Source organism: Lolium rigidum, chromosome 4, assembly GCF_022539505.1.
Source record: "Lolium rigidum isolate FL_2022 chromosome 4, APGP_CSIRO_Lrig_0.1, whole genome shotgun sequence".
Lineage (NCBI taxonomy): Eukaryota > Viridiplantae > Streptophyta > Magnoliopsida > Poales > Poaceae > Lolium > Lolium rigidum.
In genome coordinates, this window is record NC_061511.1 from 81893896 (window position 1) to 81921434 (window position 27539).

The window sequence follows — 27539 nt, forward strand, 5'->3', positions numbered from 1 at the left end:
GCGACCACACCATAGGCTGGCGCGGCTAGGGCCCAGGCCGCGCCACCCTATCATCTGGGGCCCACAGGGCCCTCCTCTGGTGGCTCTCGGGTGTTCTGGATGCTTCCGGGCAAAATAGGAACCTGGGCGTTGATTTCGTCCAATTCCGAGAATATTTCGTTACTAGGATTTCTGAAACCAAAAATAGCGAGAAAACGAGAACCGGCACTTCGGCATCTTGTTAATAGGTTAGTTCCAGAAAATGCGTAAATACGACATATAATGTGCATAAAACATGTAGATATCATCAATAAAGTAGCATGGAACATAAGAAATTATCGATACGTTGGAGACGTATCAGCATCCCCAAGCTTAGTTCTGCTCGTCCCGAGCAGGTAAAACGATAACAAAGATAATTTCTGAAGTGACATGCTATCATAATCTTGATCATACTATTGTAAGCATATGAGATGAATGCAGCGATCAAAACAATGGTAATGACATGAGTAAACAACTGAATCATAAAGCAAAGACTTTTCATGAATAGTACTTCAAGACAAGCATCAATAAGTCTTGCATAAGAGTTAACTCATAAAGTAATAATTTAAAGTAAAGGCATTGAAGCAACACAATGGAAGATTAAGTTTCAGCGGTTGCTTTCAACTTGTAACATGTATATCTCATGGATAGTTGTCAATGCAAAGTAATATAATAAGTGCAATATGCAAGTATGTAGGAATCAATGCACAGTTCACACAAGTGTTTGCTTCTTGAGGTGGAGAGAGATAGGTGAACTGACTCAACATAAAAGTAAAAGAAAGGTCCTTCAAAGAGGAAAGCATTGATTGCTATATTTGTGCTAGAGCTTTTATTTTGAAAACATAAAGAGAGCATAAAAATAAAGTTTTGAGAGGTGTTTGTTGTTGTCAACGAATGGTAGTGGGCACTCTAACCCCCTTACCAGACAAACCTTCAAAGAGCGGCTCCCATTTTATTTTATTTTTGGGTGGCACTCCTTCCAACCTTTCTTTCACAAACCATGGCTAACCGAATCCTCGGGTGCCTGCCAACAATCTCATACCATGAAGGAGTGCCTTTTTATTTTAGTTTTATTATGATGACACTCCTCCCCACCTTTGCTTTCTCAAGCCATGGCTAACCGAATCCTTCGGGTGCCGTCCAACAATCACAAACCATGGAGGAGTGTCTAGTTTTGTTAATTAATTTGGGACTGGGAATCCCATTGCCAGCTCTTTTTGCAAAGTTATTGGATAAGCGGATGAAGCCACTAGTCCATTGGTGAAAGTTGCCCAACAAGATTGAAAGATAAACACCACATACTTCCTCATGAGCTATAAAACATTGACACAAATAAGAGGTAATAACTTTTGAATTGTTTAAAGGTAGCACTCAAGCAATTTACTTTGGAATGGCGGAAAAATACCATGTAGTAGGTAGGTATGGTGGACACAAATGGCATGAATATTGGCTCAAGTATTTGGATGCATGAGAAGTATTCCCTCTCGATACAAGGTTTAGGCTAGCAAGGTTATTTGAAACAAACACAAGGATGAACCGGTGCAGCAAAACTCGCATAAAAGACATATTGTAAACATTATAAGACTCTACACCGTCTTCCTTGTTGTTCAAAACTCAATACTAGAAATTATCTAGACCTTAGAGAGACCAATTATGCAAACCAAATTTTAGCATGCTCTATGTATTTCTTCACTAATAGGTGCAAAGTATATGATGCAAGAGTTTAAACATGAGCACAACAATTGCCAAGTATCACATTATCCAAGACATTTTACCAATTACTACATGTAGCATTTTTCAATTCCAACCATATAACAATATAACGAAGAGGAAACTTCGCCATGAATATTATGAGCTAAGAACACATGTGTTCATATGAACCAGCGGAGCGTGTCTCTCTCCCACACAAGGATGAACTTATTCAGAGAACTAAGATAACAAAACAAAAACAAAAATAAAAGCACACGGACGCTCCAAGTAAAATACATAGGATGTGACGGAATAAAAATATAGTTTCACTAGAAGAAACCTGATAAGTTGTCGATGAAGAAGGGGATGCCTTGGGCATCCCCAAGATTAGATGCTTGAGTCTTCTTAAAATATGCAGGGATGAACCACGGGGGTATCCCCAAGCTTAGACCTTTCACTCTTCTCGATCACATTATATCACCCTCTTCTATTGACCCTTGAAAACTTCCTTCACACAAACTTCAAGCAAACTCATTAGAGGGTTAGTGCATAATCAAAATTCACATGTTCATAGGTGACACAATCATTCTTAACACTTCTGGACATTGCACAAAACTTCTGAAAGTTAATGGAACAAAGAAACTCATTCAACTTAACAAAAGCGGCAGTGCGAAATAAAAGGCAGAATCTGTCAAAAACAGAACAGTCCGTAAAGACGAATTTTAAAATGGCACCAGACTTGCTCAAACGGAAAAACTCAAAACTAATGAAAGTTGCGTACATATCTGAGGATCACGCTCGTAAATTGGCAGATTTTTTCGAATTTTCTACAGAGACTTAGGCCCAGATTCGTGACAGACAGCAATGCTGTTTCTGTGCAGCGATCCCAAATATAACATCAACTTTAGCATAGAAACTTTACTTGGCACAAAAACATGATAAGGAGAGGTTGCTACAGTAGTAAACAACTTCTAAGACTCAATTTTCAAAACAAAAATTGTTGTAGTAAAAAAAACATATGGGTTATCTTCCAAGAAGTTCTTTCTTTATAGCCATTAAGATGGGCTCAGCAGTTTTAATGATGCACTCGCAAGAAATAGTATTTGAAGCAAAAAGAGAGCATCAAGAGGCAAATTCAAAACACATTTAAGTCTAACATGCTTCCTATGCATAGGAATCTTGTAAATAAAAAAGTTCATGAAGAGCAAAGTAACAAGCATAGGAAGATAAAACAAGTGTAGCTTCAAAAATTTCAGCACATAGAGAGGCATTTTAGTAACATGAAAATTTCTACAACCATATTTTCCTCTCTCATAATAACTTTCAGTAGCATCATGAGCAAACTCAACAATATAACTATCACATAAAACATTCTTATCATGAGTCTCATGCATAAAATAATTACTACTCCCAACATAAGCATAGTCATTCTTATTAATTGTAGTGGGAGCAAATTCAACAAAGTAGCTATCAAATATAGGAGGTATATTGTAATCATAATCAAATTTATCCTCCATAACAGGTGGTAACAAAAGACTACTATCATTATAATCATCATAAATGGGAGGCAAAGTATCATCAAAGTAAATTTTCTCCTCAATGCTTGGGGGACTAAAAATATCATGCTCATCAAAGCCAGCTTCCCCAAGCTTAGAATTTTCCATAGCATTAGCAACAATAGTGTTCAAAGCATTCATATTAATATGTTCCATGGGTTTTTTAATTTTCGCATCAAACCATCCATGTCTTAAATCAGGAAATAGAATAAAAAGGTCATTGTTGTCCATTATGCCTAACTAGTGTAAACAAGAAACCAAATGTCGCAATTGCAGAGTCTAAAGGAAATAGCTTCGAGCACACACACAATGGTGCCAGAAAAGTACTTTACCTGGGACCGAAGTATGAGTGCTTTTTACCTTTCCTCCCCGGCAACGGCGCCAGAAAAGTGCTTGGCGCGTAGTTGACGAGGGAGGAAAAGTGCTTAGTTGCCGGGCTTGCCAATGTGTGAGTGCCGTTTACCTTCCCTCCCCGGCAACGGCGCCAGAAAAGTGCTTGATGTCTACGGGTGCTTCTATTCTTGTAGACAGTGTTGGGCCTCCAAGAGCAGAGATTTGTAGAACAGCAGCAAGTTTCCCTTAAGTGGATTACCCAAGGTTTATCGAACTCAGGGAGGAAGAGGTCAAAGATATCCCTCTCATGCAACCCTGCAACCACAAAGCAAGAAGTCTCTTGTGTCCCCAACACACCAAATACACTTGTAAGATGTATAGGTGTACTAGTTCGACGAAGAGATAATGAAATACAAGTAATATGGATGTATATGAGCGAGTAGTACGGCGCTGTGAAAATAGCTTGTCTGGCGTGCGATTGATGGTAGTAATATTGCAGGAAGTAAACATGCGGTAGTAACGCAGCGAGTAGTAATTCGATAAAACAAGTAATAAGCGAGTGATAGCAGTATTTAGGAACAAGGCCTAGGGATTAGACTTTCACTAGTGGACACTCTCAACATTGATCACATAACAGAATAGATAAATGCATACTCTACACTCTCTTGTTGGATGATGAACACATTGCGTAGGATTACACAAACCCTCAATGCCGGAGTTAACAAGCTCCACAATTAAATGTTCATATTTAAGTAACCTTAGAGTGTAAGATAGATCAATACGACTAAACCAAGTACTAATATAGCATGCACACTGTCACCTTCACGCTTATGTAGGAGGAATAATACACATCAATACTATCATAGCAATAGTTAACTTCGCAATCTACAAGAGATCATGATCATAGCATAAACCAAGTACTAACACGGATGCACACACTGTCACCATTACATCGTGCAGGGAGGAATAAAACTACTTTAATAACATTGCTAGAGTAGCACATAGATAAATTTTGATACAAAACACATTGCAATCATAAAGAGATATAAATAAGCACTTCACTACGCCATTCATAACGAGTGAATAAGTATTCCGTGAAATATAGCCTAAGAGACCCACACGGTGCACACACTCGTCACCTTTACACACGTGGGACAAGGAGTCTCCGGAGATCACATAAGTAAAACTCACTTGACTAGCATAATGACATCTAGATTACAAGCATCATCATATGAATCTCAATCATGTAAGGCAGCTCATGAGATTATTGTATTGAAGTACATAGGAGAGAGATGAACCACATAGCTACCGGTACAGCCCCGAGCCTCGATGGAGAACTACTCCCTCCTCATGGGAGCAGCAGCGGTGATGAAGATGGCGGTGGAGATGGCAGCGGTGTCGATGGAGAAGCCTTCCGGGGCACTTCCCCGCTCCGGCAGGGTGCCGGAACGGAGACTCCCTGTCCCCGCATCTTGGCTTCGCGATGGCGGCGGCTCTGGAAGGTTTCGCGTACCGTGGCTTCCTCCCCAAGGGTTTTCGATGCAGGGGCTTTATATAGGCGAAAGTGCAGCGTCAGAAGGTCGAAGGGGCGACCACACCATAGGCTGGCGCGGCCAGGGCCCAGGCCGCGCCACCCTATCATCTGGGGCCCACAGGGCCCTCCTCTGGCGGCTCTCGGGTGTTCTGGATGCTTCCGGGCAAAATAGGAACCTGGGCGTTGATTTCGTCCAATTCCGAGAATATTTCGTTACTAGGATTTCTGAAACCAAAAACAGCAGAAAACAGGAACTGGCACTTCGGCATCTTGTTAATAGGTTAGTTCCAGAAAATGCGTAAATACGACATATAATGTGCATAAAACATGTAGATATCATCAATAAAGTAGCATGGAACATAAGAAATTATCGATACGTTGGAGACGTATCAGTGAACTACTCACTCATCACTCCGGAGGCGACCATGGCGGTGAAGAGTCCTCCGGGAGATGAATCCCCTCTCCGGCAGGGTGCCGGAGGCGATCTCCTGAATCCACCGAGATGGGATTCGCGGCGGCGGCGTCTCTGGAAGGTTTTCCGTATCGTGGCTCTCGGCACTGGGGGTTTCGCGACGGAGGCTATAAGTAGGCGAAAGGGCAGGTCAAGAGGCGGCACGAGGGGCCCAGGGGACAGGGCCGCGCGGCCAGGGCCTGGGCCGCGCCGCCCTGTCACCTGGCCACCTCGTGGCCCCACTTCGACTCCCCTTCGGTCTTTTGGAAGCTTCGTGCAAAAATAGGACCCTGGGTGGTGATTTCGTCCAATTCCGAGAATATTTCCTTACTAGGATTTCTGAACCAAAAACAGCTAGAAACAAGAATCGGCTCTTCGGCATCTTGTTAATAGGTTAGTTCCAGAAAATGCGTAAATACGACATATAATGTGCATAAAACATGTAGGTATCATCAATAAAGTAGCATGGAACACAAGAAATTATCGATACGTTGGAGACGTATCAGGGTGCAAAAGAGTAATAATTAAAACCAAAGGATGCAACAAAGAGACCAACACGATGAGTGTAGGATCCGTCACTAGCATTAATACTATGTATGATTAAGATGAGTCTATATCGTTCTTCATGTGCATGTATATAAGAGCTCCATAATAAGATGATCACAAATAAGCCATCTGATATTGCATCCTGAATAATCAGTGAAATGATAATGAGCAAGCCACTTCGACCCCTCACAATTAAGGGTTTCCCCATGTATATTTATATGAGATTAGTGAATCCCTTCTAATCCCTGTTACCCACATGAATAAGATGGCGGCACCTTATGTCACTTAGCACCGTACATACTACCACATGACCAACGGTAGTTCCCTCTCTAGCCTCGTAGAAAAATATTACATGGTGCACTTCACATAATATCTAGAGAGAAAACTAATACATACTCACGAATGGAAATTATAGATCATCTTTATTTCACATCATAATATTGCTAAGGTTTCTCCATCTGCCAAGGAACAGGGTAAACTACTCACATATAGAGGCAATCATCACAGGCATATGAATGGTATATGAGTATATGGATGAATTCAAGTGCAAATTCACAATAGTATTGGAATTACAACAAGGAGTTGGTGATGGTCATGAAAATACAGCGGTTGATGATGGTGGATGATGCATGGCCTACAATGATCCGTGTGGCAGCAAGTATGATACTCTCTGCAAGTTTCCCCTCCAGATTCCTTCCACAGATGAGGTATGCAAGTTGTGGTGTCTCTGAATGTTGGATCTCAGATCCGTCTTCACGTGGTAAATGTATTTGATGATATCTCTTAACATTAATTTCTCTTTCCAAAGCACTCTGAAAGAAATCACATCTTTTTGAAACCTCCTTTTAACTGACGTCTACAACATGACCACCACGCATGTTTTAATACCTTACCTCGGTCATAACGCATGTGTATATACACTTAGTCTGTTCATACTGCACACTTGAATTTCTACACATAGCAACTAAATAAACTATACAAAGTGTTTACAAGATTGGACAAAGAAGAGGGGTCGAAAAAGACGATATTATTTGCTCAAAAAAATAACTATACGCAGTTGCAGACATACCAAGAAAGCAAGGGAGGGAGGTCTTTTCCTCCCGTCTTTCCTCCCAGCCGCCGCCTCAACCCTAGCCGCCTCCAGTTCATCCTCCTCCATAGATTGGTTCCTCCTCCTCCGGTCGGCTTCGCCGGCGTCAGGAGGAGTGGGGAACCCGATCTATGCGTGGAGTTTCAAATAAAAGTATTTTTTCATTAGATTATGTTAGGAGTTTGGTAGCCGCCTTCTTGTTGGTTTCCCCTCAATGGAGATGGCATCGTCTGCAATAAGTGATCTTCGGCCTATCGTTCGGCGAGGAGATCTTCTTCCCGGCGTCAATGGTGGTGTTGAACAATCACAATTTTCTAGGTATGGTCCTTCGGATCTTGCTTCGCCAGATCGATTTTGGATCTTTTGTCGTTGTTGCTGCGAGGAGGACTATCCTCGCAGTTTTTGTCCCGGCTGCTACGTCATCGACAATGGTGATTCGTACTCTCGGCTCTCCATCGACGATGACAAAGCTAGTCGGTTATTATTCCCTGATATACTGGTGTTGGTACTTCTTCATATTTTCTTCATTTTCCTCAATGCTTGAGTGCTTCGGCAGATCTTGCTATGAAGCGTACTAACATACGCCAGTGAAAAGAAGTCGAGTTTGAGTGGGTTGGAAAGATTGACTTCCAGGGAGCATATTCTGGATCACATCTCTCAATTTGTTTCCCGTTGGTCAAGGATTGTAGTTTCACCTTTTTTTTCATTTGGATGATGACATCTCGTGGCGCTCCATCAATAATGGCTAATTTCATATTTTCTTTGCATACCTTCTTCAATTAGCCACTGACCGGAGGCGGGCATGATGATGTAGAGCCCCTCCGGTGATGATTCCCCTCTCCGGCAGGGTGCCGGAGGCGATCTCCTGAATCCCCCGAGATGGGATTCGCGACGACGGCGTCTCTGGAAGGTTTTCCGTATCGTGGCTCTCGGTACAGGGGGTTTCGCGACGAAGGCTATATGTAGGCGGAAGGGTAGGTCAAGTGGCGGCACGAGGGCCCCACACACCAGGCCGGCGCGGCCAGGGCTTGGGCCGCGCCGCCCTGTTGTGTGGCCCCCTCGTGGCCCCACTTCGTACCTCCCTCGGTCTTCTGGAAGCTTCGTGTAAAAATAGGCCCCTGGGCGTTGATTTCGTCCAATTCCGAGAATATTTCCTTAATAGGATTTCTGAAACCAAAAACAGCAGAAAACAGCAACTGGCGCTTCGGCATATTGTTAATAGGTTAGTGCCGGAAAATGTATAATAATTTTGTAAAGTATGTATAAAACATTCAAGTATTGTAATAAAAGTAGCATGGAACATAAGAAATTATAGATACGTTTGAGACGTATCAAGCATCCCCAAGCTTAGTTCCTACTCGTCCTCGAGTAGGTAAACGATAACACAAATAATTTCTGAAGTGACATGCTACCAACATAATCTTGATCAACATTATTGTAAAGCATATGAGATGAATGGAATGATCTGAACAAAAGATTGCTAACAAAGATAATGACTAAACAAATGAATCATGTAGCAAAACTTTTCATGAATAGTACTTTCAAGACAAGTATCAATAAGAGTTGCATAAGAGCTAATTCATAAGCAATAAATTCAAAGTAGAATGAATTGAAGCAACACAAAGGTTGATTAAGTTTCAGCGAATGCTTTCAACTTGTAACATGTATATATGTCAACATAGAGTAATATAATAGGTGCAATAAGTAAACATGTAAGAATCAATGCACACAGTTAACACAAGTGTTTGCTTCTAAGATAGAAAGAAATGGGTAAACTGACTCAACAATAAAGTAAAAGAATGGACCTTCGCAGAGGGAAGCATGGATTACTATTTATGTGCTAGAGCTTTTGTTTTGAAAACATAGAAACAATTTTGTCAACGGTAGTAATAATTCATATGTGCTATGCATAATACTTCCTACAAGTTGCATGTCTCATGCATAGAGTACTAATAGTGCTCGCACCTTGTCCTACTTAGCTCGGAAGACACGGATTATCATCGCATAACATATGTTTCAACCAAGTGTCACAAAGGGGTACATCTATGCCGCCTGTACAAGTGTCTAAGGAGAAAGCACGCATTGGATTTCTCGCTTTTGATTATTCTCAACTTAGACATCCATACCGGGACAACATAGACAACAGATAATGGACTCCTCTTTTAATGCTTAAGCATTGTCATCTACAGGCATCGCTGAAACATCACCAACATCAATGCTCGGAACATCATGCACCTCATGCTGCATAGTAGGCTTGTGCAACTTCTCCTTACGCACCACTAACTCCACATCGGACTTGATATGATCATCATCCAAAGGCTTCAAAGTCCGTTGTTTGCCACCATGCATAAAAGAATATGTATTTACTCTCCCAGCATGTGTCACATTACGATCATACTGCCATGGTCACCCAAGTAGCAATCCACACACCTCCAATGGCAACACATCGCACTCTATCTCATCAACATATTCATCAACTGGAAATGGCACACACACCTTATGAGTAATCTTCAGCATACCAAAGCTATTCAACCACTCAAGAAGTTTTGGTTCACGAAGACGCCATGTAGACAACCCCAATGCTGCCAGCATCACCTTGCTTATGCCATTAGTACAGCTACCACCATCAATCATCAACTTGCAAGCCTTGCTCTTTATAATGCACTGAGTCTGAAACAAACTCCATCGCTGAACCCTGTCAACTGTCTTGCAAGCATCATCTTGTACCTTCTTGAGTTGCATATTCAGCCCGCTTAATGGTACATCCTCCTCCATAGTCACAGTAGTGCCCATGATATCAGAGCCAGGTTCCTTCTCCTCTGAAGATATCATCTCGCCCTTAGTGACTGATGGTAGTGGTTGCTGCTCACTTTCCTCCATATACGGCAAAACGAAACCACCACGAAGAAAAGTTTTGAAGTCCTCCCAAGTACAAGCAAATTCTCCTCTTTCAACCGCATCACACCAACAATCGTCCAAATCCTCGTCCACACGCCAGTGAGCAAGAACATATGCATCATACCCACTGAACTTCCCATTGTATACGCGGCATCGATTGAAACCCAATTCCATGTTCTTTTCCCAATCTTCATACTCCTCAACTGACACGTAATGGTGTAAATACCACTGAAGTTCGGATGTGTGACGTTCTACTCCCTTCCGGATGTCAAGATAATCATTGAAAACAACACTTGATATCTTCCGAAGAGAACACCGTATGCCCAGAACATCGCCAGGAAACGAAACCATCGCGGGAGACTGCTGAACTGCTTGTTGTGCGGGACTGAAAACTGGGCGGGCCGGCCAGGGAGCCGGTCGGACCGGGCTGGAGACCGGCTGGTCCTGCCTGACAGCCGGTTTGACCAGGGCCGATGACCGGTTGGTCCGGCCTGTGATGACGCACAAGTATAGGGGATCGCAACAGTCTTCGAGGGAAGTATTACCCAATTTATTGATTCGACACAAGGGGAGACAAAGAATACTTGTAAGCATTAACAACGGAGTTGTCAATTCAGCTGCACCTGGAAACAGACTTGCTCGCAAGAGTTTATCAGTAGCAACAGTTTTATAGCAGTAGGAATAGTGAAATAACAGCAACGGTAAAATAAAGACAGCAGTAGTGATTATAGTAAACAGCAGGATTAAAATATTGTAGGCACAGGGATGGATGAACGGGCGTTGCATGGATGAAAGAATTCATGTAACAATCATGGTAGGGCATTTGCAGATAATAATAAAGCGGTATCCAAATACTAATCAATCAATAGGCATGTGTTCCATATATAGTCATACGTGCTCGCAATGAGAAACTTGCACAACATCTTTTGTCTACCAGCCGGTGGCAGTCGGGCCTCTAGGGAAACTACTGGAAATTAAGGTACTCCTTTTAATAGAGTACCGGAGCAAAGCATTAACACTCCGTGAACACATGTGATCCTCACATCACCGCCTTCCCTCCGGTTGTCCCAATTTCCGTCACTTTGGGGCCTCGGGTTCCGGACGACAACATGTGTATACAACTTGCGGGTAAGATCAATAAACAATGCATATCATGATGAAACAATAACATGTTCAGATCTGAGATCATGGCACTCGGGCCCTAGTGACAAGCATTAATCATAACAAGTTGCAACAATATCATAAAAGTAACATCTACGGATACTAGGCACCATGCCCTAACAATCTTGTGACTATTACATGATCAATCTCATCCAATCCCTACCATCCACTTCAGCCTACAGCGGGGGAATTACTCACACATGGATGGGGGAAACATGGCTGGTCGATGGAGAGGCGTCGGTGGTGATGGCGGTGAAGATCCCTCCAATTCCCCGTCCCGGCGGAGTGCCAGAACGGAGTTTCTGGTCCCGAGGCGGAGTTTCGCGATGGCGGCGGCGTACTGGATGGTCTCTGGAAATATGGTCGTACCCCCTGGCGTTTTTAGGTCGAAAGGCGTATATAGTCCAGAGGAGAGCGTCGGGGGGCCGCCGAGGCGCCCACACAACAAGGCGGCGCCCCCCTGGGCCGCGCCGGCCTAGTGTGTGGGGGCCTCGGGCCCCCACCTGGCTTGCCCTTCTGGCTCCGTCAATATTCTGGGAAAATAGGACCTTTCGCATAAATTCCGAGGATTTTCCTGAAAGTTGGATTTCCGCACAAAAACGAGACACCGGAGCAATTCTCGCTGAAAACAGCGTTAGTCCGCGTTAGTTGCATCCAAAATACACAAATTAGAGGCAAAACAATAGCAAAAGTGTTCGGGAAAGTAGATACGTTTTGGACGTATCAACTCCCCCAAGCTTAGCTTATTGCTTGTCCTCAAGCAATTCAGTTAACAACTGAGTGTGATAAAAGAACTTTCACGAACACATTTTTTCATATGATGTAAATATTTTCATGATATGGCAAGTGCTTAAGCAATTCATAATAAGGTACATGCAAATAAAGTCATCTAGTAACTGTGTCAATCATAAAAGAGATACCAACAAACTAATAACAAGCATCATGAAACACTTCAATAAGCAGGATTGCAATGTTCATAGAAGGATATGATAAAGTGGTATCTCGCTTGCCTGTATTTGTAGCAAAACATAAATGCCCAGGCACCTCTGAAATTCATAGAAAGACTACAAGTATATTTGTCAAAGATAAAAGCATCAAAGTTATACCACAACTGATCATATTTTGGGACAAGCATATTATACTAAGAATGACAGTCATGCTCTCAATAAAGTGCTCAAAGAAAGGATGGTGACTCAACATAAAAGTAAAAGATTGACCCTTCGCAGAGGGAAGCAGGGATTAACATGTTCTAGAGCTTTTCATTTTTCAAAGACAGAAGTAAAATTATTTTGAGAGGTGTTTGTTGTTGTCAACGAATGATAGTGGGTACTCTAACCACCTCGCCAACCGTACTTTCAAGAGCGGATCCCATGAAGGACGTTATCTCTACCAGCAAGGTAGATCATCCCTCTTCTCTTTTGTTTACACATGTATTTTAGTTTCATTATGGATGACACTCCCCCCAACCTTTGCTTACACAAGCCATGGCTAACCGAATCCTCGGGTGCCTTCCAACATTCACATACCATGGGGAAGTGTCTATTTGCAAGTTAAGTTGCTTACTGATGAATCAGAGCAAAACACGTGAAGAGAATTATTAATGAAGGTTGATTAATTGGGGCTGGGAACCCCGTTGCCAGCTCTTTTTGCAAATTTATTGGATAAGCGGATGTGCCACTAGTCCATTAGTGAAAGTCTGTCCGGAGTAAATGACAAGGTTGAAAGATAAAACACCACATATTTCCTCATGAGCTATAAAACATTAACACAAATTGAGAAGTAGTTTGAAGGTTTAAAGGTAGCACATGAGAATTTACTTGGAATGGTTTGAAATGCCATGCATAGGTATTTATGGTGGACACTTTGGAATAACTTGGTTTTCAGGTGTTTGGAAGCACGAGCAGCGTTCCCGCTCAGTACAAGTGGAGGCTAGAAATATACTGGGAAGCGACAATCAAGAGAGCAATAACTGTCATAATCATGCTTGCGACAAAATAAAATTAACAGAGGCATAAAAGTGATACAAGAACTCTGAAGCAAAGTAAATCATCGAGGCTTAATTGACTTTTGTTTAGTCATATGCATGCGTGAGCATGTGCCAAGTCGATTCAAGTGAATTATTCAGAGGAGGATACCACAATGTCATACCGATCTATGAATAAAATAATGCAAGCAAATATCCATGACATGCTACTCATTATTAATAAATTGGAACTAATCATGAGAGATCATAAACTACTAGACTTTCATTAAATGACATATACCTCATATGAACCAACTAAGCATGCTCACATGGATGAGTATATGTGCAAAAATGAAAACAAATAGAGTTCATACCAGCCTCTCACCGCAGTCAAATTGCCGTAGATCGTCATTATTGCCTTTCACTTATGCAGCTTGAATAATAATATGAAATGAAACCAAGCTCAAACCATCGGAGACCTCTGAACTCTCTAATGAACTTTACAAAACCAAAGCAGAACAACAAATATTTTTGGTGTTTTCGGGTTAGAAACAAGAACAAAAGGAAACAAGAAAACAAAGCAAAATCTTTTTTTTGGGGTTTTCTCATAGCAAACCAACGATAGCAAGTAAAGTGAAATAAGAGCAAAGAACCAAATAAATAAATGGTGAAGAGAAACAACAGAAATATTTTTGGTCTTTTTGTGTTTTAGGAAACAAACAAAGCGAAAACAAGAGAATGCAAACTAACAGAAACACAGAAAAACAGGATGGCAGAAATCTGCCAAAACCTGACAATAGATGCAAATCGAAATTAACAAAAATCTTCCATTGCTCAGCTCAAAAAGTGTTCAACTAATGAAAGTTAGATAACAACCTGGGGCACATGCTCAAAAAATTTCAACTCAAAATAACGTTCTGGCTGTGCGTACGAATTTTTTTTGGTAACAGCCTAGAATCTGTTTTTGGACAGCACTTCCCCAAATATCATCTCCCTCTCATTAGAAAACCACTCTAAGAACTAAACAAGTATGTACAAGTATCCAGCAACCATAATATGCAAAGAATGAGTGATGCCGGTATACCTCCCCCCAAGCTTAGGCTTTTGGCCTAAGTGGAGTTCATTCCCACGGTCCCCATGAAGTGGTGTCTCCGTAGTATGACGACGAACGACCCGGTTCCAGGTATGTGCTGGAGGAAGCAACAGGGTACGTGACGGTGTAGTCGTAGGAGGGCTCAGCGTCCTCGGAGTCATGTTGCTGGTGGAAGCCTTGTATCTTTAGTTGCTCATCCACCTCCTCCTTAGAGCGCGACCATGGTTTCCTGCCAATACTGAACAAATCTGTTTGGGGCAAGAGGACTTCCCTCTCATCCCCGTCGACAAATAACATTCTATAAACAATATTATCCATACTAGAGTCAACTCGTAACAAATTGGTGACTCTTCATAGCAGCAATATCTAACCTAACAGGTGGTATTTCTACATCAGTAGGGTCAAGAGGGAGATCTAGACGTGTCAAAATACGCGATGCAATTATTCCCCCATAAATAGGCCCCTTGTTAGACAAACGGCGAGCAATAACAGACCCAAGATGATAAGGTGTCTCCCCAGTGAGTGCAGCAATTAAGAAAGCAAGATGATAACTAGAAATATTACTAGTGTTCTCCCTACCAAGAATGCTAGTAGCAAGGTAATAAGCAAAATACTTAATGGCGGGGAGTTGAATGTTTCTTATCTTGCCACGCTGAATGGTGCGGCAATCATCATTTGTAATTTCTCGATAGAGCTCCAGCAAAACCCTGGGGTTGTTCTCAATCTTCTTCGTTGTACCTGCAGGGGCAATATCCAATGCAGCACAAAAATCCTTCAACTTCATAGTGACAGGATTACCATAGATCTTGAATGCAACCGTCGGGTTGAAGTGCTTGTTGTTGAACTTGAAGCTCTCCACAAAGATTTTAGTAAGCATGTAGTATTGCTTCCTCTCATCCTCCATATAGGCGGTTAAACCCGCCTTTCTGACGAGAGTCAAGAAATCATCCAAGCAACCCCGCATTGCTCAAATATTCATAACATGGAAAAGATGAAGCATTAGGGTCTCCATTGCCCTCATCGAAGCTTGGTGCAATCACGTCCTCATTATAGGATCGTCTAATCCGAGTGGATGCCCTCGAGGGCCTCCCCGTGCTCGTCGTCTCTCCTTCGAACACCTCTCCAAAGTTGTAGTTGTTCATTTTCCTTTTCTGAAATTTTTCAACAATCATTATAAAATTTGATTTCAAGGTATATAATTGAGGGGGACTACTATAGGAACTTGCTAGAGTACTAAACATGCATCAAAACTAGTTTCTACCACTTAGAACAAGCATGCAAGCTCACTAAACATGTTACCTACAGCAGCAAAATATTCAAGATATACTCAACCAAACAAAATTCTAATTGGATAATTGATGTCTACGGGTGCTTCTATTCTTGTAGACAGTGTTGGGCCTCCAAGAGCAGAGGTTTGTAGAACAGCAGCAAGTTTTCCCTTAAGTGGATCACCCAAGGTTTATCAAACTCAGGGAGGAAGAGGTCAAAGATATCCCTCTCAAGCAACCCTCGCGATCACAATGCAAGAAGTCTCTTGTGTCCCCAACACACCAAATACACTTGTCGGATGTATAGGTGCACTAGTTCGGCGAAGAGATAGTGAAATACAAGTAATATGGATGAGTATGAGTGGTAATAGCAATCTGAATAAAATATGGCAGCGAGTAAACATGCAACAAAACAAGTAAACAAACGGAGATTCGATGCTTGGAAGCAAGGCCTAGGGATCCTGCTTTCACTAGTGGACACTCTCAACAATGATAACATAATAGGACTACTCTACACCCTTTTGTTGGATGATGAACACCACTAATTGTGTAGGATTACACGAACCCTCAATGCCGGAGTTAACAAGCTCCACAACATTCGATATTCATATTTAAATAACCTTAATTAGAGTGCAAGATAGATCAACACAATTACACCGACAACTAACATAGCATGCACACTGTCACCATCACACTATGAAGGAGGCATAGATCACATCAATACTATCATAGCAATAGTTAACTTCATAATCTACAAGAGATTACAATCATAGCCTACGCCAAGTACTACACGATGCACACACTCGTCACCATTACACCGTGCAGGAGGAATAGAGTACTTTAATAACATCACTAGAGTAGCACATAGATGATATTCAACTAGATCACATAAAGAGAGAGATGAACCACATAGCTACGAGCGGAGCCCTCAGCCCCGGGGTGAATTACTCCCTCCTCATCATGGAGACAACGATGGCGGTGGAGACGGCGGTGGAGACGGCGGTGGAGATGACTCCGGGGCAATTCCCCGTCCCGGCAGGTGCCGGAACGAGACTTCTGTCCCCGAATTGGAGTTTCGCGATGTGGCGGCGCCTGGAGTCTTTCTGGAGTTTCGTCAATCGGTGTCGAAGTTTTAGGTCACGACGGCTTAAATAGGCGAAGAGTCGGAGTCGGAAGAGTCCCGAGGGGCCCACCCCATAGGGTGGGGTGACCACCCTCCAGGCCGCGCCGGCCTATTGGGAGGAGGCCCTGGGCCTCCCCCTGGCTTGCCCTTCTGGCTCCGTGAGTCTTCCGATGAAATAGAATTTCTGTAATTTTTCTGGATTTTTCCGAGCACTTTGGTTTTTGGGCCTTTTCTGCAATAAACAGACATAATAAACAGAAACTGGCACTGTGGCATCTTGTCAATAGGTTAGTTCCGGAAAATGCATAATAATGACATATAATGTGTATAAAACATGTAGGTATCATCAATAAAGTAGCATGGAACATAAGAAATTATGGATACGTTTGGGACGTATCAATAATCAAAGGAGTCACATACCGGAGAGCAAATGTGCCAAATTTCAGACAAAAATCTGGGCTGAGCAAGGAGATCGAGAAATCGCGAGTTCTTGAGCAGAAACGCGAGTGAGAGAAAGTGAGTACGAGTTTTTTCGGGAGAGAGAAGAGAATGAGTGAAAGGGATGATGAAGTGGGGCAAGGAGGGGCCCACACACCGGGGTGGCGCGCCCTCCTTGCTCGGTCGCGCCGGCCCGTGGGGTGCCACTCGGGGTGCCCCACCGGTCATCCCAGTGTGCTCCCGTGTGCTCCTTCGAAAAATAAGACTACCAGTATAATTTTTGTAAGTTTTTGAAAACTTCGAAAAATGCACATTTCTGGGTGTTAAAGTAATTATTACTGCGCAGGAAAATGATTTCCAAAATCTTAAACAACTAAAGCATATTGCAAAACAAAAATGCTACAGCAAGTAGAACAAATGGAGGGAGAAAGAAAGAAAGAAATGTTGTTTAGCTCTCTTATGCATTAAAATATACTTGTTAACAAGGTTGATCAAGTCTTGCTACCAAATAAATTTTATATGACATAAGAAGAAATAAACCTCAAATCAATCATGTTACCTTATATTGAATTGATATGGATCCAATCACAAGAGTTTGATATTCTTCTTTAGGCTCATATATAGCGGAAATTCAAAACGAGACCCGGGTTCAGATGAACCCGATATCTGGTCCATTCAGATTTCTCGGGATCTGGGCGACGCATTGTATTACAGGATGTATTCTGGGCGTATGATTATTTTAGGAACAGTCGTCCAGCCCACGTGCAGCGGTATCGGGACACACGCCGTTCTTCCACCGAAAACTCTAGAAAAAGGCCGACCTCTGGAAAGGGAAGGCAACTTGCTCCGCACGCGACAAGTGGCGCGCTGTGGTGCCAGGAAATCCCTGGGAAGTGGTCTCCCTGCTCGCCACGTGTCGCAAGGGGAAGCAAGGTGGGGATGGGAGAGGAGAGAGAAGACTGAGTTGTGTCAGTTTTTCCCTTTTTCTTCTAGATTCGTTTTTTCAAAATGAAATATCTTGAGAACCGTAAGTCCAAATTGCGAACCGTTTTCACTTTTGAGATCCTCGCGTCGAGATCTTCAAAACTAGATCCCATGTTGATAGGTTTGGAGATACTTTTTTTCGTACTTCCAGGTGATATTATGATTGTACACGTGGTGTGTACCTAACTCGTACTCGTGTTTCAACCGATAAGTACTTCGTTTTTAGTGTATTTGGTGCAATTTTTCCCTTTACTCGCTAACCGTACTCGCCCGTGTGTGGGACTGTACTCGTACTTACGCGCGATCGTACTCGCTCGTGTGCGTCATCGTATTCGTACATGTACTTACTCGTGTTCACGACTGTACCTGCTCGTGTGCATGGTTGTATCTGCTCGTGTGCACGACTGTACCTGCTCGTGTGCGTGACTGTAGTTGTACTCGCCTGTGTGTTCAACTGTACTCGTGTGTTGTGCGTGACTGTACCTGCTCGTGTGCACGACTGTACCTGTACTCGCCTGTGTGTTCAATTGTACTCGTGTGTTGTGCGTGACTGTACCTGCTCGTGTGCGTGAATGTACTCGTGTGTTGTACGCGACTGTACTCGTATATTATGCACACCTATACTAATCCTTCATTGTGCTTGTACTATACATAAACAGTACTCGTGCTATATACGTGTACTCGTGTATTCAATACATCGGTACTTGCATACAGAGAAGTGCCTTTGATATGCTAATTTTCTTTTGAATTAAGATGCATGCATACGTACCCAGGAGGAGGATGTGTACGCGCGCGTGGGTGCACTTGTCGCTGGCCGCGTACTCGGTCGCTTGCTGGCCGCGTACTCGCTCCGTGGTCGTGCCCGCGCGGGGGCCGTACTTGATGCGAAATATGCGCGCTCGCTGTGAGGCCGCGTGGGTTCGCCGCTCGTCACGGAAAGTGAGACACGTGTTGAGCTGTCGTACAAAGAGCGGAGAGATACTTTCCTTTGTAAAGGTTGGTCTTTTTCTAGTGGTACCCTTCTTCCACCCATCCCGGTCCAAGATTCGCCAACACGTTGTGGACCGTGGTGGACCGAATTCAACGGAACCCTCCCGTCGCAGACACGCACCGCCCCACGCGTCTTCACATCCTTTTCCATTATAACACGAATGCTAGCAGATATGTGTTCTTGCCGTCTGTATTTCTCCCCAGGTTGCATCTGCATTCAGCAAGGGTACTGGCTTTTATATGCGCTGGACATGGTTTTTCCCTCCCACTGATTCGAATTTCGAATTCTAACAGACTACACAGCTGTGCCACATTTGCACTTCATGCAACCTGTGCAGACGTACCCATGGCTGGAGTCCAGAGCAGGCACAGACACTTGGCAAAACAAGCAGAGTTAATGCATCAGAAAACATAAGGGACAGATGGAATGCTCAAGCTTTCTCGCAAGCCCAGCTGCGTGGCGTACCATGACACATGACATTTTTAGGACAAGTCAAAACACAAAACAAAATCAGGTACTATTACAGAGTTTCACATCAGTTGACAATCCTGCTCACTCCTTAAAGGAAAATACAAACACTCACGCCTGAAGCGGCCTCACACAGGTACTCTTGCGATGCCCAGCAACACCACAAATACTGCACTTGCCCGCCTTCCTTTGCTGTTTTGGTTCGTCCCCCCTATCAGGGCAAGTGGTTTTTTTGTGCCCAGGGCGCTTGCAAATGCTACAAAATCTAGTCCTCTTGCTACACTCCTCGTACGGAGCTCGGTCGCGACTTGTTGTTGGCCTCCCAACTTTCTGTTTCTTGGACGGAGCTGCCATACCGGCCATCGCGTGCTCAGATACCGCCACACTCCCCGACCTGGAACACTCGTCTCCTTTTCGCTTCCCATCCATCCAGCCACCGGTCGACCTGTCTTCTAATCCCAGACCATCCCTATTTTCCTCAAATGGGGCCATCACAGCAAGGTTGTCTCTGAATAATCCCACCAGCTTCTCAAACGCTGCAGCGCTGGTATCCCCAAGCCTGACAGAGTGGAATGCCGCTTGGTGAAATTCCTTCCTGCAGCCTGGTCACGCTGGTAATGACGGAGATGCTCAGGCAGCACATCCCTCGCGTCCCTGGTCCATCTCTTCATTATATGTTTCTCAGGTATTTCTGTTACCCCCACATAATCCATGACCTGCAATAGTGCAACAAATAAACTTACAGTTAGGACAGAACTGCACACCAATTCGTGCCCGTCAGCAGCACATCCCACGCTATGGCTGATTCTGGCAACTCAAAAGTTCATACGGATAGAACTTGCCTTCAGAGCATGCCCACACAGCATCCCCATGTGCGCATACATGCCGCACTCGCACTCGAACTCTGCCCCATCACCTATAATCTTCACGGCGAACACAACCTTGCTCCACTTCTCCCGCCGTGCGGCATCTGTGTGGGTTGTCCTGTACAGCCTGTTCTTCTCCACTTCGTCAACTCTGTAAGCGCATGCTTCATATATCATCTTGCCAAATTGTTCAAACATTGCCATCGTGTAAATCTTACTAGCATGTCTCTCTATTGTGAAGTTGTACCGCACGACCGCACCACTCTGCAGTAAGCCAAACAAAAAAAGCCACCCTCCATCAGACAAGCAAAAGAGACATGTGCAGCCTACGCATTCTTCCTAAAAACAAGGGGGACAAATGAACTTACAACTTTCGTACGTTTCTCTTGATAGTTTTCTTCCGATTCCCTGTCATACACCAGTCTCATGTACTGCCGCACAAACATGTGCATCGAACACCCCTTCGGCACATATTTCTTCAGCATGCTATTTGCACTCTCACTCCTCTGCGTGCTGGTCATCTTCGCACAGAAAATACCCTTGAAATAAGGCTTTGCCCATTTCTCCCGAACCTCATACAATTGCGTCATGTAAGCATGCCCTCTCAGATGGTACTTCTCAAGAAGTAAGTCCCATGCAATCTCAAATTCATCGACTGTGAGCATGTGATTTACTACCTTGTGGAATTCAGCACGGAACGAATGCCGCCTTGTAAACATTGGCCCAAGCGACTCCTTTGCCTTCTTCAGCACATGCCATTTGCAACAACGGTGACACGTCCCTGGCAGTACTTTCTTTATGGCCACTTCCATTGCCTGGCACTGGTCTGCACCACACAAACAACATATTAATCCAAGGTGTGCACCCTAATTTTTTTGCTTATGAAACTTAACAAGCAGCATTGGTATCACATAAATCAAATTACTCTAATAGGAAGGAGCGACCAAAACTCACCAGTTAGTATGGTCTTCGGAGGTACACCGCCCATCATACGGACGAACTCCGAAAAACCCATTCGAAACTCTCTACTTGCTCATCTCTCACCATCACCCCAGCTAGGATTATGCTCTGGAAGTGATTATTCACGCCGACAAAAATACCGAAAGGCATGTCGTACAAGTTTGTCTTGTACGTTGTGTCAAAGGTTACCACATCGCCAAAATACTTGTACTGCAACCTCCCTGCCCCCGTTGTCCACATGAGGTTTTTGATCCTTGTTTCTGCATCAGCCTGTACTCGGAACACAAAATCTGGGTCCTTTGCACCAATTTGATCGAAAACCTCTATTGTCTTCCTCACATCATCATCTGCCTCTTCCCGGCTAATCTGCCCACACAAATTCCTCAGCGACCGCTTCGTGAAGGGCAGGTTGTCAACACTGCCAAAAAAGCTCCCAATGATGCTATACACCTTTCCAATATTTATGTTGTTATCCCTAAGCTGTTTCACCAGGTCCTTGGTGAACATATCTATGTGCCTGTGAGACGGCCAGAACGCTGTCTCGCCACACGTCTCTGTCAGCACATGGTTGTGAGTGACCCGATGCTCAGTGATATACCAGCCGTTGTCGGCAGACCTCAGCAACCTAATCATCGCAGGGCATTCACAACGACATGACCTCGTATTTTCGCCTGTTGGTTCCCCCTGTTTGTTGGATAATGGTTAGTCTTCTATACACACAGCAGTTGCAAAAAAAGCTACAGAGAACAAAGGAAAACACCAAAAAACATAGTTATCCACTAAGGTACTCACCAAGCAACCACATACTATCTCCTGCATGCATTTCGTCTTCTCCGAGTTCAACCGGCTTTTGCCGTACCTGATACCGAAGCCATGTTCCCAGGAGTACAGATTGTAAAAATCGTACGCCTCCCCAATCGAGTCGAAGGTTGTACCCAAGCACGGATCAATGACTTTGTCTCCCAGTTTTTCCGCGAAACACCGGACTGATTTCTCCAGTGCGCTCTGCCTCTCTGCGCAGTGAGTTCGGTCAGGTGGTGCACGCCCAACACGGACCCTGCAAATTCAATTTTCCCATTTAGTATGTCATGTCTGTTCCGCCGCCCTACCAGTTTAACACGTTTTCCAAATGGCAGACCACATCGACAAGTTCTACAACTCCAAATCCAGCAGGTGTTTCCAAAAAACAAGGTGCTGCCGACAAATAATTCGCTCTGCTGCAAGTTCATTCAACGAAACCAGCGCACTCCCATCCAGCATGCTGTTCCAATAAGCATACATAAAAACAGTAGCTCACTACCCCCTAAAACTGGGGTGATTTTAATCCCCTATGCCCTAACAATCAGTGAACAAATAGTTTTCACTGCATAATTACTTGGCCCGTTTACGTCATCGAGATGCAACCGATGTCATCTACCCACATACTAATTTTCTGCTACCATTTTTTTCATACTGATTCTCACCACTCCACAAAGGTTACTCCGCATCATTTTCAAAAGGTAATCTCATGTCGCCTATTTGATGCAGACTACTCAACCACCACACTACTGATCGGCTACACGATGCACTTGAAAAAACAGCAACTGTAAAGTTCAGAAAATTACATACCTCTTCTTCCATCCAGACGACTGAGGATTGTCATGCTCTGTAGATTCCGCTGAATCTGCAGCGACTGGTCCATCCACGCCACCAAGTCCGCTTGCAAAATCGCCGACGCTGGTCGCATCCACGATGTCCCCAAGCACGGTTGCCCCCGCCGCCGGCGCCGGACCCGCGTTGCTACTGACCGAGTCCCCTCCTTGCAAAATCTCCACCGCCGCCTCAGCCGGGAACGCCCCATAAATTGGGAGGCTGCGATTAGGAACATCATAAGAACAACACCACCGTAAAGAATCCACTAGCCCCACACCCAAAGAAACATCATAAGAATCAGCCGCACCTGCTGACCGGATCCAATGGGAAATCCATCAGTGCGCGCTATTTCCCACCGGCGACCACGAAGAAGAATACGCACAGTAGGATCAGTCAGCGGCCGCCGGAGAGAGGATGGAAGCACAGGAGCTGCTCCGCCGCCGCGCACAAATCGGACCGGCGGCCGCACAGGAAGAAGAGAACAGGACAGTGGGGGGGAATAGTTCTATCTGGGTCGGTCGCGAGGGTCCATCTAATTAACCACACCCCACCATCACACCTGGACCACTAGTCCAGGTAGTCCACGCCGTCACGAGGGACACGCCAGTCTCCCTTATCGGTGGGGTCCATCACACGTACACGTCCATGTATTCAGCCCGTATCGCTTTTTTCCAACGGACGTAACTGCACGCGTATGTCCGCCAGCTCGAATCCCAAGACGCGAACGTCCGGTCCAGATAACCGGATCATCTGCACCCGGGTGCCAAAACGCCTCTCCCCATATATAGGACAATCAATGGATCCCACTTTTATAGTTTTCACATTAAAAATTGTATTAACTCCATATAATTTATCAATCCTCTTGGGAAAATAGACAGTATGTTCCTTGTCATCAACATTGAAAGTAACCTTGCCTTTATTGCAATCAATAATAGCCCCTGCAGTATTAAGAAAGGGTCTTCCAAGAATAATGGACATATTATCATCTTCAGGCATTTCCAACACAACAAAATCAGTTAATATCAAGCAACGTTGAGTAACTTGAACAGGAATATTTTCACATACACCAACAGGAATAGCAGTAGATTTATCAGCCATTTGCAAAGATATATCAGTTGGTATCAGCTTATCTGAATCAAGTCTCTTGTAAAGAGAAAAAGGCATTACACTAACTCCTGCTCCCAAATCACATAGAGTAGTTCTAACATAATTATTCTTGATGTAACAAGGAATAGTCGGTATACCTGGGTCTCCCAGCTTCTTTGGAACCTTACCATTGAAGGAGTAATTAGCGAGCATAGTGGAAATCTCCTCATTGGGAATTTTCCTTTTGTTAGAGACAATATCTTTCATATACTTTGAATAAGGAGGCAGTTTAATAGCATCAGTCAAAGGGATTTGCAAAAATAAAGGTTTCATCCGATCACAAAATTTATTATAGTGTTCCTCCTCCTTTGATTTTAGTTTCTTAGCAGGAAAAGGCATTTGCTTTTGAACCCAAGGTTCTCTTTCATTACCATGTTTCTTTGTAATAAAATCTTCTTTAGTGTACTTTTTATTTTTAGCTTGCTTTTCAGGTTCTTTTTCAATTTCTTCTTTATCAGGAGTATCATTCTTATCATTATCTTCATCATGTTCATTACCACTTTCGGTTTCAAGCATCGAAATAGAAATACTATTAGGATCATTAGCAGGTTCGGAGGATTCTACAACAGCTTTATGTTTCTTCTTCTTTTTCTTAGAAGGACTACTAATTTCTTTAGTTCGTTGAGAATCTTGTTCAATTCTTTTGGGGTGCCCTTCAGGATATAGAGGATCCTGGGTAGAAACACCGCCTCTAGTTGTTACTTCATAAACTTGTTTCTGTTCATGATTATTTTTTAACAAGTCATTTTGCACTTTAGTAAGTTGATCAATTTGATTTTGAATCATATTAAAATGTTTAACAAGCATCTTAACATCATTGGAGGTTCTCTCCACAATATCATGCAATTTACTAATAGCTTGAGAATTTTCCATTAGATGATTCTCTACTCTCATATTAAAATTACTTTGCTTAATAATATAATTATCAAATTCATCTAAACATTGATCAGTAGGTTTTGAATATGGAATATCTCCTCTATCAAAGCGTTGAAGAGAATGTACCTCGATTGTGGATGAAGGGGGAATTATCTTACATAGGTCTTCTATTGGAGGCAAATTCTTCACATCTTCGATTTAATACCTTTCTCCATAAGAGATTTCTTGGCTTCCCTCATATCTTCATCATTTAATTCAATCATACCCCTCTTCTTCAATATTGGTGTCGGAGTTGGTTCAGGTGTAGACCAATCATCATGATTTTTTGCTTATTTTAGCCAATAATTCTTCGACTTTCGTCCGGAGTTCTCTTCCGAAAACACAATCAGCACAACTATCCAGGTATGCCCTAGACTCAATGGTTAGTCCACTATAAAATATATCAAGTAAATCATGCTTTTCCAAATCATGTCCAGGCCGAGCTCTAATAAGAGAGCAAAATCTCGCCCAAGCTTCGAGCAATTTCTCTCCATCTTCTTGATCAAAGCTATAAATTCTCTGCAGAGCCATATGTTGAGCACTAGCGGGAAAGTATTTCCGAAAGAAAACATCAAGCAAACAACTTGGACTATCAATAGAATCAGGAGGCAAATTATTATACCAAACCTTAGCATCATCCTTTAATGAGAATGGGAAAATCTTAGCAACAAAATAAGTACGCATCTTAACATCATCAGAAAACAAGCTACTTAAAGTAGAAAGCTCATTCATGTGCTCTACAGCACTCTCTTTTTCAGTACCACAAAAGGGTGTTTTCTCAACAATAGATATATGAGATAAATCAAGAGAAAAATCATAATATTTATCCTTAATGTTTATAGGAGATGTGGCAAATTTAGGATCAGGAGACAGTTTATATCTAACGACATGTTGTGCAATAAGCTTTTTAAGGTTACTTGTACTAGTAGTAGCATTGCATTTATTAATAAAATCATCATCAAGTTCCACATAATCTTCATCAAGATCATCAATCTCAGGTGAATTAACAGGTGTAACAGTATTTTCATTAGGAGTTTCAGTAGTTTCAATTTGTCTAGACCTAGCAATTTTAGCATCTAGAAAAGGACCTAATGAACCAGCATTATCAAGCACAATAGAAGCATCATCAAAATTATCAGAGGAATTTTCAGATTCAGCAGAAATACCGGCCAACACGTGAAGTTTGTGGTGGTGAAACAAGTTGACTTATCACAGATGGTGAATCAAGAGCAGCAGAGGTACTCAGAGTTGTACCTTTTCTTGTAGTGGATGGTAATATGGCGACTTTAGTATCGCGAGGTTTACCCATGATGGAGAATTTGCAGCGAACAATATCAATCCAAGTGAACTTCCAAATAAAGCTATGCTCCCGGGAACGGCGCCGGAAAATAGTCTTGATGACCCACAAGTATAGGGGATCGCAACGGTCTTCGAGGGAAGTATTACCCAATTTATTGATTCGACACAAGGGGAGACAAAGAATACTTGTAAGCCTTAACAGCGGAGTTTTCAATTCAGCTGCACCTGGAAACAGACTTGCTCGCAAGAGTTTATCAGTAGCAACAGTTTTATAGCAGTAGGAATAGTGAAATAACAGTAGCGGTAAAATAAAGACAGCAGTAGTGATTATAGTAAACATCAGGATTAAAATATTGTAGGCACAGGGATGGATGAACGGGCGTTGCATGGATGAAAAAATTCATGTAACAATCATGGTAGGGCATTTGCAGGTAATAATAAAGCGGTATCCAAATACTAATCAATCAATAGGCATGTGTTCCATATATAGTCATACGTGCTCGCAATGAGAAACTTGCACAACATCTTTTGTCCTACCAGCCGGTGGTAGCCGGGCCTTTAGGGAAACTACTGGAAATTAAGGTACCCCTTTTAATAGAGTACCGGAGCAAAGCATTAACACTCCGTGAACACATGTGATCCTCACATCACCGCCTTCCCCTCCGGTTGTCCCAATTTCTGTCACTTTGGGGCCTCGGGTTCCGGACAGCAACATGTGTATACAACTTGCAGGTAAGATCAATAAACAATGCATATCATGATGAAACAATAACATGTTCAGATCTGAGATCATGGCACTCGGGCCCTAGTGACAAGCATTAAGCATAACAAGTTGCAACAATATCATAAAAGTAACATCTACTGGATACTAGGCACCATGCCCTAACAATCTTGTGACTATTACATGATCAATCTCATCCAATCCCTACCATCCCCTTCAGCCTACAGCGGGGGAATTACTCACACATGGATGGGGGAAACATGGCTGGTCGATGGAGAGGCGTCGGTGGTGATGGCGGTGAAGATCCCCTCCAATTCCCCGTCCCAGCGGAGTGCCAAAACGGAGTTTCTGGTCCCGAGGCGGAGTTGATGGGATTAGTAGCATAGAAAACAAAAT

The 27539-nt window shown here is 43.2% G+C and overlaps 1 protein-coding gene across 1 annotated transcript; it reads right to left on the minus strand.

Moving 5' to 3' along the window:
* Window positions 1-20095: 20095 nt before the first annotated feature.
* Window positions 20096-23555, minus strand: LOC124647298 (protein FAR1-RELATED SEQUENCE 5-like). The gene is made up of 7 exons (XM_047187261.1): window positions 23370-23555; window positions 23039-23281; window positions 22223-22487; window positions 21571-22114; window positions 20839-21296; window positions 20447-20734; window positions 20096-20320 (listed from the first exon to the last, which is right to left on the minus strand). Exons 1-7 carry the CDS (start codon window positions 23396-23398, stop codon window positions 20096-20098), a joined length of 2052 nt encoding a protein of 683 aa, XP_047043217.1. The 5' UTR covers window positions 23399-23555.
* Window positions 23556-27539: the final 3984 nt, after the last annotated feature.

Excerpts from the sequence above, each read along its gene's own strand:
- LOC124647298 (XM_047187261.1), bottom strand. The coding sequence starts at position 23,398 with ATGGATTTCCCATTGGATCCGGTCAGCAG. Across the intron at positions 23,282-23,369 it reads CCATTGGATCCGGTCAGCAG|CCTCCCAATTTATGGGGCGT; the intron begins GTGCGGCTGATT and ends TCCTAATCGCAG. Across the intron at positions 20,735-20,838 it reads AAGAGAAACGTACGAAAGTT|AGTGGTGCGGTCGTGCGGTA; the intron begins GTAAGTTCATTT and ends GGCTTACTGCAG.